The sequence below is a fragment of the Dipodomys ordii genome, unplaced genomic scaffold (genome assembly GCF_000151885.1).
Source record: "Dipodomys ordii isolate 6190 unplaced genomic scaffold, Dord_2.0 Scaffold59, whole genome shotgun sequence".
In the NCBI taxonomy this organism is placed as follows: domain Eukaryota; kingdom Metazoa; phylum Chordata; class Mammalia; order Rodentia; family Heteromyidae; genus Dipodomys; species Dipodomys ordii.
In genome coordinates, this window is record NW_012267275.1 from 3,951,271 (window position 1) to 3,966,995 (window position 15,725).

A 15,725-nucleotide genomic window follows, 5' to 3' on the forward strand; every position below is an offset into this window, starting at 1 on the left:
ATATTAGGAGACAAAAGCAGAAAAAAGAGAAAATTATGCTTATCTTTTATTCATAATCACATTTAGTGACCCACTGTTGTTGTTATTTCTATGTCTCTAGATAGAAATATTAACAGCACTGCTGCTCTATGAATCAAATTATTCTTCAGTGAGACCTCTGGAAGGCAAATATTATTGAAAAGGGGGGAGAAATTTAATTAAATGGGTAATGTTTTCAGTTCTAATGTCCTATTATGTAGCAATGTAACAGCATGCTTTTGCAATAGTCATTCCTTCCTCCATTCGATCTGCACAGTTTTATGGCGTTATATGGTACTGAGAACTGTAGCGGATGTCATAAGCACCCAATCCCCTTTAGAAATAACAGAGACCTTGTCCTTGCTGCTGCCAGCAGCAACCTGATCTCATTTGTCAGCCCCCTTTGTAGATTACCACAGCTTCTTCACCTAAGAAAGTTACTTCCTTTAGGATTATGTTCTACCTCCAGCCACCCAATCATATCCAATGACCGGGTTGGCCTAGGCACATAAAGGTCCAGCCCTCTGCCCAGCTCAATCCTGAACAACTTTAGTACCATCTCATCATAACTTCCTTCAAGGTTGTCTGAGGATCTTCACCCTACCTTTACTTTACTCCTGTTTTCCTTTCCCACCTCTGCAGGTGTCCATTCAAAGTCATTTCTGAAGATTAAATGATCTTAGTCTCTTTGGTTCCACAGAGACACAAAGCAAGAAATTTTGCCATGTCAAAAAAGGGTCCCCCCCCAAAAAAAGGGTGTGAATGTCTTCTGCTTCAGTTTTACTATCTGGAGTAAATTGAACCTACATTATGAGCAATAAATCCTGCGGGAATAGCTATAGGTAAGTGTGTGACTCAGTCTTTGCCTGAAGAAATTAAATTAAAAACAACTTCATATAATATGAATTCCCACTTTGTTTTTTGCCTTTGTTCCTCCATTCTACCATCTCAGTTCTTTTCCCCTCTCCTGACCACATCTGTGTCCATGCACAAGCTTATGTGATCTGAGAAGCACCACAAGAACCCTATAGCCTAAATATAATTCTCTAAGGAAGGTATACCTTCCTCTTCTTTCTACATAGGATTTCACCACTGAAGCCATGCTTTTGGGCAATTTAGCAGTCAGATGCATGAAGCTCCTATGCATGTTACACAGGGCTAAAGAAGGGATGGTATGGGAAAACAAAGGAGGAGACAACAATGCTTGATAAGAAATGCACTCACTATCTTGCCCATGTAATTGTAACCCCTCTGTATGGTATTTTCACAGTAATAAAAAAAAGTTTAAAAAAAGGGGGGGACTTAGAGTTTTGCTTATTTTGCTAATTAACCTTTGCCTATTTGTAATTCTTTGCCTATTTTTATTCTTTTCCTGCTTCATTCAGGGAAAATGAGTGACTACAGAGTGCAGCAAATTTGGCTGAAAGGAGAATGAAAGTGGTGGTATGTCTCAGTGAGATTGTATGGCACTGGATCTCATCAACAAAGTTCTGGTTTTCTGGAGGAGGTTCTCTTTCAGAGATGTGTGTAAAAGTAAACAAGTGAAAAGGATTCCTCAAACTACAAACACCTCAGAAAAACACTCTGCCTCTTTCTCAACTTTGCCCAATATCTGACTTACCAAAAAGTCTCAGCTGTCAAACGAAACAGATACTCTTCTTACCCTGATTCAAACTTTGGGCTACAGTTTTTTATGTTTTATAATCCATATCGTGAAATGGCCCTTTCTATCAGAACACTGTCTTCTCTTGGCTTTGTAAACCTACTTGTTTATGAGCTCTTCTGCCTCTTGCAGCTGCTTCTTAGGCTTTGCTGGCTTCTCTCTGGATTCTGTTCTGTCTTTCTTTTGCTCATTGTATACATTAGTTGATAAGAAACAATAAGTTTCTGAGCGGAAGTACTGGGAATGAAGATAAGGTAAAATATATTGAGTAAGAATGGAAAGATTGGACTGTCTTGTCTCATTCTGACAGCTCTTTTTTTTCTGTCAGTCATGGGGTTTGAATTCAGGGTCTGGGCTCTGTCCCTGAGCTCTTTTGCTCAAGGCTAATACTCTACCACTTTGAGCCACAGCCCCACTTCCACATTTCTGATGGCTAAATAAGAGTCTCAAAGACTTTCCTGCCCAGGCTGGCTTTGAACCTCAGATCTCAGCTTCCTAAGTAGCTAGAATTACAGGCATGAGTCACTGAAGCCTGGCTTATTTCTGACAGTTCTTGAAAGAAGTTCAAATGACATGAAGAAATGCTGACTATCCTCCAAAATGCTATAAAAGAAACACAAATCAAAACAACATTGAGATTTCATTTTTCCCCAGTCAGAATTACCTATTAAGAACACTACTAACAACAATGCTGGAGGAATAGAGGGGGTTATAGATTATTGATGGAAATCAGCATGGAGATTCCTTTAAAAAAAAAAAAGCACCAAGAAAACCACAACTAGAACTACCACATGTTCTAGCAATATCACTCCTGAGCATTTAACCACAGAATGTAAATCAGAATATAACAGAAGCTCTTGCACATCCATGTTCATTACAGCACTGTCACAATAGGTTAGCTATGAAAACAGCTCAGAGCCCCTACAACTGATGAATGACTCAAGAAAATGTGGTCTATATATGCAAATGAACATTATTGCCATAAAGAAGAATGAAATTATGGCATTTTTAGGAAAGTGGATGAAACTGGAAATCAAGCCATGTTCAGGTGGTTGTTTGCATTTTTCTCTCATTTTTTTCTATCGTATTCAGATGCTATATCTAAAAGATCAACATAAACATATATGTAAACATATACAGGATCACATACACATATATATAAATATATGTGAGGTACCTATCTGTATCTAATCTATATCAATATAAATATATTTGTGGGAATGCTTGATGAGATTAGAAGAAGAGAAAGAAATGCTACAGGATGAACAATAGCAGAATACATTGCATCTGTGAATGGAGATGGAAAAACCAAACTCAGTGAAGGCTGTTGAGTAATAAAGAGTGCGTGGGAAACATGTGAGTATATGAAGGAGTGCTTCTAATCATAGTCACTCCTTCACATGGTCTGTGCATGTGTGAACAATTCACATGCACCTTAACAGAAATGAATATTAGGAAAGTAAAATGTCCTTTTTGGAGTATGGGTACTAATAGGAGGGAGGAAAGAGAACAGAGAAGGTAAAAGAGGATACATATGAACTATGTCCTGTACTTGTGAAAATGGAACAATGAAGCTGGGATTGGTTTAGAAAGGCAGAGGGGGATAAGAATTACAAGGGGCTCCTTTGTTAGGAAATGGAAAGACTTGGAAAAAATTATATTAAGTGAAGTAAGCCAAGCCCAAAGAAACATAGATAGGTTCCATGGTTTCCCTTATTTGCAATATCTAGTATATGTATGACTCAAGCAGAAAAGGTCAGATAAGGTGATGTTAGGGAAATGAACCTTAAGATATGTATTTAAATGTTTTTTTTCTTTCATGCATTTGTTTCTAATGCATTTATAAGATTATTTCTTTGTTGTTTTGTATGTCCCTCCCCCACAGTATAACCCCTGCTTTCACTGTATTTGATGTCGGTATAATTTGTGGAGGGGAAGAGGAAAAACAAGTCGTTTAAATAAGGATACAGGTGGACCCGTTGCAACAATGAGAAGTACAAGTTGTCATGTGGAAAACGAACTTTACAACTTTGGTGGGGGGGGGGAGGATTGGGTGGGGGGACAGGGGCTGGGAAGGCTGGGAAGGGATGGGAAGGGTAAACAAAGGAGGAGGCTACAATGCTTGGTAAGAAATGTACTCACTATCTTGCCCATGTAATTGTAACCCCTCTGTATATATATTTTCACAATAAAAAATAAATAAATATTTTAAAAAATTGAATTACAAGGGGCTGGGAAGGTGGCTCAGTGGTAGAGTGCTTGCCTTGCATGGATGAGGCCCTGGGTTCGATTTCCTAGCACCACATAAGCAAAAAGAAAAAAAGCTGGAAGTGGCGCTGTGGCTCAAGTGGTAGAGCACTAGCCTTGAGCTGAAGAGCTGAGGGACAGCGCCCAGGCCCAGAGTTCAGGCCCCACAACCGGACCCCCCCCAAAAAAAGAAAGAAAGAATTACAAATCATGCATATATGGACATGTCAAAATGAAACCTCCTTGGACAAATAATTGGTGTTGATGCTAATAAAAATAAAATAATTTCATTTTGAAAGAAAAGAAATTGTGACGATTACCAGGAAGGGATTTCAACTAACTCAGGTCAAATATAGGAGAAGGAAACATTTCCCAAATAGTGAGCATTAATGTTTTGTAGACATTACTGTTACAAAAGCAATCTAACTACTTACCTATCCATCCATCCATCATCTTTCCATCCATCCATCATCTATCTCTCTGTCTCTATCCATCCTTCCACCCTTCCATCCATTATCTTTTATATATCTATCAATCTATTATCTATCTCTGGGTTCTTAAAGGTTCTGAAATTCTAGTCCTCAACAACCACATAAAAATGAAAAAAACCTTTCTAACTCTAAGATCTTTATTCATCAGTCACTAATAGCTCAGCAAGTATTCCGCTTATATAGAGCTAGTCATTGTTTTGACATCTAATGTATCATATGATAGCGTAGTTGCTCAGATGGATTGACTATTCCTGAACATAGATCCTCAGCCCAAGTGTGGGTTCCCCTTTATCTCCTGAGGTACCATCATCCCTTCACCTTTGTTCATGTTCCACCAGCCAACCACTCTGCTCACTTCTCATTTCCCATCCCAACACCATTGGAATTGCAACCTTCTGTAGCTCCTTATTCACAACTAAAATTTTCAGTATCACACAGATAAGCATGTGTATAAAGGCCCTAGTTGTTAAACTGTAACTCCCTGAAAGACTGAGACTGTCTGTTTTCAATCTTTAATCTCTCTACCTACTATTTTAATCACAGTGCTTTACATTGAAGGCCCTCAAAATGCAAACTGCCTTAGGTTTAATTTTTTAATATTCCATTGAAAATTACTTCACATTTAATATTGCCATGTTAATGGAAATCATTATAGAACAATGTACTTCAGACTCTCTATTATCCATTAGTCTAAGAAGGGTTTCCTTTTCACCCTTATACCTTTGGGGGCTGAAGTGGCACTGGGGTTTAAACGCAGAGGTAAGTACTCTACCATTATTCATACAACATTCCCAACCCTTTTTGGTTATTTTTCAGAAAGCCTTTGAATTTTGCCCAGGTCAGCCTCAGACTGCCATTCTCCTACCAATGCCTTCTGAATCAGAGACCACAAGCATACATATACCACCAAGTCCAGCATTGTCTTTTTATACTTATTGTTTGTTTTTAGTTACTGTAGTAGTTTAATCAGAACTATCAAATGTACTGGCATATTTTCTTCCATTCTATATGTGCAATTGATGCCACCAACTTTTTAAAGGACAATTATGCTCTCTACATCCAAGTTGTTTCATTTTTATGTATGTGTCTCTGCACCGAGGCCTGATTGTTGAAGTACTAGAAAAAGAAAAACAAAACAGGTAGTAAGTAGAACACTTTGAGGAGAAATGTAATTAAATCTCCCTTCCCCAATAAAGAATGTTATTTGTCTATTACTGAGGAAAAGGCAGTCAGAATTCCTAAAAATGAGGGAATAAGAGGAAACTAGAAGTTCATTCTCACTATATAACCAGGCAAATGTTTCTCTATAATCTGGCTTCTTTCCTACTGTCTAAAACACACTGCAGAGACTGAATCAAGACCCCAAATAACAATGCTACTGCAGGGTAACAGATTTTTCTGTGACATCTGATCAGCTAAGGACACCAACAGGCTGACAGTTTCACCAGATAGGTGTACTGCTGGTTAAATTTCACTTCTAACTCCAACCCCGGAAGTGTTGGTTAAGATAAGCCTCAGATAAAAGCAATCCAACAAGAGAAACAAAATCCACTAGACTTCTCAAAAGATCTAAAGGCTTAAATCTGGAACTGAGACAATTCTCCGGATTGGATTGGAATGGGAAAGCATTACTAAACTTTCAAACTGCCAAAACAACAGAGTAAACGCATTATAAAACATACACAGGCGCATGCATGCGCGCGCGCACACACACACAGACCTTTAAATATTCTGCTTCTTTAACTAGACAGCCCAGCCTAGGGCTGGATTTGTGTTAATAAACTCTCAGCTAACCTTGCAAAGATTGCGGAAAAGGTGTCTAATTCTCCCTGTTCTTGGGGCGGGGCGGGGGGGGGTAAGAGAAGTTCAGCCGGCCACGCCCAAGCCCAGCTCTCGCTGGCACCACTGCAGAGTCCGTCTGGCAAATACAAGAAGGAACCCCTGCAGCCTTCGGGTCCCCCGCTTCCTGACCCACGAAGCCTCAGGCCGACCTGGGCTCGCTGAAAGGTCTCCGGGCGACGATCCGGGCTGAGGATGTTAAAGTTGGTGACGCAGAGCCCCGAGCTGTAGCCGGGGAAGGTCAGGAAGGGGAGGGCTCAGCGGGGCCGGGGGAGAAGCGGGGCGGGTAGGCACGGGGCTGGGTCGGAAAAGCTGCCTCACCCCGCGCTCCCCGGCCCCTCCGCCCGCTCCTCCCCCGCCCTCCCCGAGCTCCCAGCCCGGACCTCCCTTCACAGCCTCGGCTCTTCTTCCCGCAGGCTGCGAGCGTAGCGGCCCCGTCATGTCCCAGCCCGGCCCGAAGCCCGCCGCCTCCCCGCGGCCCCGGCGCGCCGCGGCTGCCCGCCACCCCCAGGAGGTGAGTGGCGCTGCGTTCCGAGCTAAGGGCCTGCGAGGAGGGACCCCCGCTCCGGGCCAGGCGGGCTGCCCCGGGGGTGGTGCCGGGCCTGCTCTGCCGGACCCCCACCAGATCCCCCCCCCCGGGACGGCCTTAGGTCGGGGTTCAGTGTCCACCACGCAGCAGGTGGCCGAAGGCGGCTGGGGCTTCCCTGGCTGGGCCCAGCGCGCTGGTGCTGGCGCCGGCCGGGTTTGAGGGGCGTAGGGGGAAAAGTTGGCTGATGAGAGGCGTCACAAGCTCCCGGGCTTGAAGAGAGAAGGAAGATCATCCAGGACCCCACAAAAGGCGCATTTCACCCCGGGGGTCCCGGTCTTGGGGGAGAAGTCGGGGCCGCAGGGCGTGGCTGCGACCAGAACGCCCTTCCCTAATTAGCCGCGACCCAACCGGGGGCGGGGCCTAGGCGGAGGGGCGGGGCTTGAGGCCGAGGAGGCGGGGTCAGAGGCTCCTCCCTCTGGTCCCCGCCCACCTGGCAGCTAGCTGTAGGGCTCCCCCGGCTCAGGGCCGAGCACCGGAGAGTGTGAGCCCCACGTCCGCAGCATCGCGACCCGCTCTGGGTCCTTCGCCTACGCAGCTCAGCACAAGCCGGTGGTTGTGATGGCGTTTGCAAGCTGGTGGTACAAGACGGTAAATGGAGGCAGCGATGCCTTGGGCAGGACTGGGAAGGGAGTGTGTTTGTTTTGCTCCTTTGGGCGTGCGAGGAAGGTCTGTCGAAGGCAAGGGGTGGAAATGGGGTGCGACCTGCTCCCAGACCTTCAGCTGAGGCTCGGGTGAGGCTGGAGGCTCACCCACCTGTGGTATGCGAGGGCGAGCCTAGAGTTCGATTTCGCAGCCTAGTGGGAACTGGCAAGTTGAATGGACCTGCCGTTGTTGCTGGAGGAATTCCACCCCTGGGGATGGACTTCTGAATGAGCTCGGACACCAGCCCTAAAGCCCAGATTTGTTTTCGAACCCAAAGTACAGTTTTTAAATTTGTAGATGGGCGCAAGTGCCATCTCCTACACAAGGGAGGTAAAAGAGTGAGCTCTAGAAGATTCCAAGAAATAGATGCAACTGAGATCAAAACCTTTGTTGAGAGGAGTGCTGGAGGGAAGGAGAGAGAGAGAGAGTGAGAGAGAGGAGAGAGAGAGAGAGAGAGAGAGAGAGGGAGAATCACTGCTCCATACTATGTTGCTTTGGCTGGGAGATTAACATGTTCCATTTGTTAAGTGTGCTGAATATCAGGCCTACCAGTTGGTTTTTGTGATACTCAATCAAGCTGGCACTTGTTTTGAAACCAGGAAGCATGATTAATATTAGATTGCTTTCCAAAAAAAGAAAGAAAAGAAAAGAAAGAGAAAAGCACAAAAGTATGCATTTATTTTGTCCCTCTCTCTCCTCACCTTCCTCCATCCCTCTTTCTCTCTCTCTCTTTCCACTCTCTATATATGTACACACACATATATGGTGAAAAATGTACCATCTATATTTGGTGACATTTAAAAAATTAGTTTAGCTTGTGGTATTGGGAAAAGCAACAATGTACTAGTCAGACACTCTTTTGACCTAGAAACCTTGTGTTAGAATGAGAAAAGTTTTACTTATCTGGCAATGACCACTTGTTGAGCATCTACTTTTGTGCCATTCATTGTATTAGTCCATAAATTATCTACAAATATAGATGGCATGGTTTCAGAGTCCACATTAGACTCATGATTATCAAGAAAATTGTGTTAGCTAGACTATGAAAAATAGTTTAAATCTTTATTTTCTTACTATTATGATACTATGTTATAGATTCCTTAAATTTTTTCCTAAAACTTCTTAGAATTCAGTTTTGCAGCTATTATGAAAACAAACTTTTTGCATGTAGAAATTTATTAAAATCAGTCATATGTTTGTTACCACACTTTAACTTTTCACAGATGAATGCTACCCAATAGAAATAAAGAGTGAGCCACATATGGAATTGAATACTTTCTAGTAACTACATGAAAAAAAGCAAAAAGAAACAGATTAATAAAAATAATGTATATTAGTTAACCTATTCCAGATATTTAGCATGGAATCACTGGGGTAACTTTCCAGATGGCTTATGTTCACTTTTTCATTTAGTTCTTCAAAGTCCTATGTGTAGTTTATACTTGACAGCACATCTCTGTTCAGTTTGCATTCCAGGGTGTTCAGAAGATACAAGTACCTACTGTTTATAATACTGGAGAGTAAAACTCTCAACATAGGCACATACAGATACAAACAATGCAACTATCTACATAGCTTCAAGCTCTTCAGAGATTCCACAAAGCCTGCCTGGAAATCATTCAAAAATTTATAGGTCCAATTTATAATACATATATGCATATATGCTTATGCATATAATGCTTATGCATATAATACATATATGCATATATGCTTATATATGTTGTATACATATGAAATATGCAGTATGTATATATAGAGAGTTTTGTAAATTTGTGTTTGTTGCACATATATATACATATCTCCTATGTATACATATGCATAGTTAGGCCTCTTTATTGACATATTCAACAATCATATATCAAAGATATTTCAAAACTTGTGTCTAGCCAGGCACTGCAGACTCAGACCTCTAAATACTAGCTATTCAGGAGGCTGAGATTTGAGATTCAAACTTCACAGTCTGCTAGCACAGACAAATCCATGGGATATTTAATTCCAGTGAACCAACAAAAGCTGAATCTGGCAGTGGTAGAACATTAGCCATAAGTGAAAAAGTAAAGAGAACAAGAGAGACTCTGAGTTCAAGCTCCAGCACTGGCACACTGGCACACATGCACATGCATGTACATGCTCACGCACAAAGTTTTATGTTTATATCAAATATGTGCAAACATTTTTTCTTATGTTATCCCCCAGTCAATATAGTATAACAACTAGTTACCTGACCTTTACATTAGGTATCATAAGAAATTTAAAGATGATTTAAAGTATGAGGGAGGATGTACACAGATTATATGCAAATACTATGTCATTGATGTAAAGGACCTGCATACCTGCAGACTTTTGTATCCTAGAGGATCCCAGGATCAATCTCCATGGATACCAAGGGATGATTGAATAAACACATATGTGTCTGGTAAATCTTACAACTAAAGTATCTTTAAGCCAGGGGCCAGTGGCTGAGATCTGAGGATTGAAGTTTGAAGCTAGCCTGGACAAGAAAGTTAGTGACTCTTATCTTGAATAAACTATTTAGAAAATCCTGGAAGTGGTGTTATGACTCAAGTGGTAGAGCACTAGCTTTGAGCAAAAGGTCAGGGACAGTGTCTAAACCCTGAGCTCAAGCCCCATGACCAGCAAAAAATGAAGAAATGTAATAAAATATCTTTTTTTTTTGGTCTGGTTGTGGGGCCTGAACTCTGGGCCTGGGCGCTGTCCCTCAGTTCTTCAGCTCAAGGCTAGCGCTCTACCACTTGAGCCATAGCACCACTTCCAGCTTTTTTTTTCTGCTTATGTGGTGCTGAGGAATTGAACCCAGGGCCTCATGCATGCAAGGCAAGCGCTCTACCACTGAGCCACCTTCCCAGCCCTAATAAAGTATCTTTAATGGGATCCTTTAAATTTTTTTTTGGGGGGGTGCCTTTAAATTCTTTAAAAGTTTGTGAATAGCTTAACTTTCAAAAATTCTGTTTCCTAGCTTTCCAAGTTTAGACAGAAGAAAAAGATAATATATAAAGAAGATAATTAAAAGACATGCTCATTTAAGAGCATGCCACCTATAAAGTTAATCAGTGAAACATTGCATATACATTTTATGCTAAAACAATGCTTTCTGAAGAATTTTGTGATTAGATTCAAAACACAAAATATGGAAAAAAACTACAATTGAAGAACATCTGATAAGCCTGATAGTGATTAAGAAGAGTAAGTTTGGGTTAGAGTAGTATCAGATCTCTGAGTCAGAAGTTGATTCTATTAATCCATGTTAATTAAAGGTGCTTTTTACTCTAATTAGACTCATGGCCCCAGTGACAGCATGGACAAAAAGCCCAGTCATTTGGAAGGCTCCATGATTATGTTCCTTCTGAGAAGAGTGTTGCAAGCTCTCTATGGCAGAACAGACAACTTGGCTGCAATGAATTTTAGAAATAAGAAAGTAAAATGATAGTGTCTACAGAAAGGGCCTAGATATTAGGGTCATGGGAAGGCTGAAGTCAAAACATATTTCTCTTTGGCTTGCAATCTCTGAACAGCTTGTTTTTCAACTATATTACAATTCTTTTAACACCCAGACTAATATCTGAAGATACTGTCTTTAGTCAGTTTTGATACCTCTTATAAATTTAATTATATTATACAAGTACTTTTTAAAAGATGATGTCCTGCAATGGGGGTGGAAACAGAGCATGTCATCTGAGATTCCAGTGCAGATTAGGGGGTAATTAGTTCTAACCAGGTTGTCTTGATGTCATTACCAGACATCTCTAAGCACACCATCCATACCTCTCCCCATTTTGAATAATTGCAGGATGGAGATCTTATTCATGTAATAATGAAATTTCTCAAGGTATTGCTTTCTTTTTTATGAGAACTTCCCCAAACAGCGTTATGACAACCAGAAAAATTTATAGGATCATAGAGGAAACAAACTATACCAAGTGTCTTTCAGTGAAGAAAATTGCAAAAGCAACTTTATCCAATGAACATTATTCCTATAAGTTACTTCTTCAGATAGGATTCAACACAGAAGGAAAAAGGGTCAATGGCTAGAGTTTTCTGAAAACATATGAATCTTCTTTTGACTAGAAAAGTTGTAGGACTCAAGAGTGAAGTGATTATGTTCTTAGTTGCTTACTGTCCTCGTGGGGTGTGTCATTTTCTATGTAGAAGACTACAAACACAAAAACTGAATAGATGGCCTGTGCCTGGCCTTCTCTTGCATTTCTTATGACTAAAACCACACAGGTATCCTAGTGGCAACAAAATAACTATAGAAATTCTTAGTGGAGCTGTGGCTCAAGTGTTAGCACACTCATCTTCAGCTGAAGAGCTAAGGGACAGCGCCCAGGCCCAGAGTTCAAGCCCCACGACCAACAACAACAACAAAAGAAAGAAAGAAAGAACAAAGAACAAAAAAGAGAAAAAAGAGAAATTCTTATTAATCTGCTTTGATTTAGAGATGTCACTCTTACTGCAGTTTTGTTACAGATAGATGACAGAAGCAATAATGGCAGATAGGCAACTGATGCTTCCTCTGAAACCTGGATGAAAAGCATCTGTGGCCCTTCAGTGTCTTCACTGCTATCCATCAGAAGCAAAATGTTGGGAAAAAGTGCTTGAGATATAATCAAATTGGAATTTCATAGCCAATCATACCACCTGTATGGTATGATTGGTAGCAGTTTGGTAGCAGATGTTTTTGGAGGAGCCCAAAGATATCTGCTAAGCAAACACTTTAACACTTGAGTCAGTCTTCTGTTTCCTTTGCCTTAAGTGTTCCCTCCGCACCTAGATAAGATTTCCCCCAGAACTTTGTCCTCAATAGCTTTGAACCTCACTCTGCCTCACTTCCCTTCCTGAATATCTGAGATTACAGACTTCTATATTCAGCCCTCATCTAGTTGCATTTCCTTATTGCACACCAATGACACTTAGCTCCTATTAGATACATGGATTTCTTTCATTTTAGTAAGTAAACTTTTTCTCTCACATTAGCCTTTTCCATGAGTTTGAAATTTTTTAGTATTAAAACTAGGATAGCTAAAATTTTGCCTTTGGATGGCTCTGGGAAGATAAAATACTCAAGATCAGGGAATCCTAAACTTTTGTGTGGAAATTTTTTTTTTTTTTGGTCGGCCGTGGGGCTTGAACTCTGGGCCTGGGCGCTGTCCCTCAGCTATTCAGCTCAAGGCGAGTGCTCTACCACTTGAGCTACAGCGCCACTTCTGGTTTTCTGGTGGTTTATTGGAGATAGGAGTCTCATGGTCTCTCCTGCCCGGGCTGGCTTTGAACCGTGATCCTCAGATCTCAGCCTCCTGAGTAGCTAGGATTACAGGCGTGAGCCACCAGCGCCCTGCTTTGTGTGGAAAATTTTTATATATGCATGGAAGAAAAAAAAGAATATAATGAGCTCTCTCCATATATAAATCAACTGGCAACCATAATTATGAACATTGTACCAATCTTATTTTATCTGTCAAATCTCTATAGTCAAGACTGAGGGCAGTCTTCCAAAGAATTTTAAAGCACAGAAATTGAAATTTTAGTGTTATGCTTTAGATTATTGGGAAAATGAATTTTCTATCCCTCAAGTTGGTATTATATGGAGGTATAATATGCTATCCTGTGGTGTTACATAGAGATGTAAGGATGATATAATATGCAGTTATCAGATAGGCAAAGTACAAAACAAAACTTGTCAGTGCTTAACAAGCAGGTGCCTTGAGTTCAAAACCCAGTATTAACAAAACAAAAACAAAAACTCCAAACAAGCAAAAAGCACTAAATTCTTTTTTCCTAATGTTTACAGCCTTAGAAAATGCAAGAAGCCAGGCACTTGTGGCTCACGCCTGTAATCCTAACTACTCAGGAAGCTGAGATCTGAGGATCATGGTTCAAAGCCAGCTCAGTTAGGAACCTCTATGAGACTCTTATCCCCAATAAAAACCACTCAGGAAACCAGAAGTGGCGCTGTGGCTCAAGTGGTAGAGAGTGCTAGCCTTGAGTTGAAGAGCTCAGGGACTATGACCAGGCCCAGAGTTCAAGCCCCATGACCGACAAAACAAAAAGAAGCCTTGAGATCTTTGCTTATTTCTCATGTTCATTTCAGTGTTAACAGTTCACCACAATCATATTAATACTAGGGTAAAAGAAGGGAATGGAATAATTGATAGTACTTTTCAAATGAGGTAGACATTAGGCAACCTCCTCTTTAATTTTTAACCTTTTCATAAATGTGCCATGTCCTGGGATAGGTACCATTTAGCTCACTTTACAAGGTGAAACTGAAAGGTTAAATGATTTGCCCAAGGTAACGTAGTCTTCCAAATCCACTCTATTCTTATGTTGTTAGAATTTGTGGCAGTCTGCAAAAAGACAGAAAGGACTCTGAGACAGAAGTAATGTGTGATGCAGGAAGTTGGTAACCCAGGTTACAGAAAAGGCTGGGAAAACATCAGGTAAGGAGAAGGCAACTCATAGATTAGAAGCCACTACTAGTCCTAGGCTGTAGGGACAGAACAACATTACAGAAGTTGGAGTAACAAACATCTGGCTTGGCTTGCAGGAGTTACTGTGTATAGAGAAGCCCTAGAGCAAGAGTAGGGGAAGATCTAATATCTCCGGTTCCTCATCAACCCACCACCTTCCAATGCCTCTCATTGACCAAACCCAGCTTGAGGCCATCCACTAAGAAAATCTCCTGTGATCTCAACCGAGCAGAAGTGGAGCAAGGAATCCACCTTTAGGCACATAGGTCCAGATTCTGCCTTCAAGAAGACTATTTAGAAGCAAGACCAGCTCTACACCTTGGTCTGTCAGTTGTCTGGCAGATAATCTTGTTTTAAAAATCAGGAAAAATACAAGACTGGGGTGGGGAGTGTGAGCACTAATTTTTACATTTTAAGTAGCTTCAAACTATATTTCAGCCTTTCTCTCTTATCTAGTTTACTGATAAGGAAAGTACTTCTCCAGCAATGTTTAGAAAGTTTTTTTTTTTGTCTTTGCTTTTATCTGTACTAGGACTACATCCTTGTCCTAGAAGGTTTTGTGTGCTGTATATTTTTAATGTGGTTATTTAATCTACATTGTCATGGTCCCACCCTGTGACTAAGAATATAATTTACCATCTGATTGGAAAGGCAATATGTATGTATGTATGGTATGTATGTATGTATATATATGAGGCAATTAGTCAGCAAGAAGTATACATGAAGTGTTAATTTGTTTGCTTCACTAGGAAAATAGAGAGTACTTTGCAAATATGAAGATAAGATGCTCCACTATCAGGGCAAAGCTCAGGAATGGGGACAGGAAATACTGGTGCAGACACAGGCCCTGAGCTCCCTCACCGAGCAGTCAGTTCACCAAGGAGAAGCCAGAATTGCCCTAGACTGTCTGACCCCAGGAACCTTCCTGTGGATACATACTCCGTGGGGACATATTCCATAAAGTGCTATGAGGAGCAGAAGCTTCCTTTTCCTGTCATGGTGTCCACAAATCTTCCCTCAAAACCAGCAATTCCCAATGCCAACTACACATTATAATTAGTTGGACATTTAGAAAATATGTACATGTTATTCAAACAAAATTTAACCCCTAACTCTCTACACCAGTGTTTCCAAAGCTCCTTAGTGCTTAGGACAAGCTCTAAAAGATGATCCCTACTGCTAATCATGCTCAGTGTCCCCCTCTCCCAACATGTCTTTGCCAGTATTTAAAGTAGCAGCTATATGCACTGGGAAGTCTAGGACTATGTATATCTGCCTTAGATCATGATATTACCACAGCTTTATTTTAGATGTTTCTGTCTCCTCCTAAAAGGAATTTTGTACTTAATTTTTTTTCCAGAAACACAAAATCTTTTATATTCTTTTTGTAGGTAATTTTGTTTACAGTTTAGAGCAATAGACTCAAAGGTTTGCTTTCTTTTTTGTTCTTATCTTTGTATTTATATATTTATTCTGGTACTAGGGCTTGAACTCAGGGCCTAAGCACTGTCTTTTTCTTTTTCACTCAAGGCTAGCTCTCTATCACTCAAGCCTCAGCTCCATGTCTGGCATTTTTTTTGTTTGTTGGCTAATTGAAGGTAAGAGTCTATATGGATTTTTCTGCCTCGGATGGCTTCAAACCATGGTCCTCAGATCTCAGCCTCCTGAGTAGCTAGGATTACAGGAATGAACCACCCATGCCTGGCTTTTAAAAAATATTTTAGATTGATTGCTTTTAATGATATGGG

General features: G+C 41.0%; 1 protein-coding gene across 3 annotated transcripts in view; it reads left to right on the forward strand.

Moving 5' to 3' along the window:
* Positions 1–6,330: 6,330 nt before the first annotated feature.
* Positions 6,331–15,725, forward strand: part of Cast (calpastatin) — a 94,723-nt gene continuing 85,328 nt past the window's right edge. The window contains exons 1-2 of one of the 3 annotated variants that reach the window (XM_013022040.1): positions 6,331–6,498; positions 6,675–6,772. In XM_013022040.1, coding sequence (XP_012877494.1) covers positions 6,698–6,772 — 75 coding nt within the window. In that variant the 5' untranslated portion in view covers positions 6,331–6,498; positions 6,675–6,697. Of the gene's footprint in view, positions 6,499–6,674; positions 6,773–7,364; positions 7,436–15,725 lie in introns of those variants that run through there. The other 2 variants (XM_013022042.1, XM_013022041.1) reach the window with 2 other exon arrangements.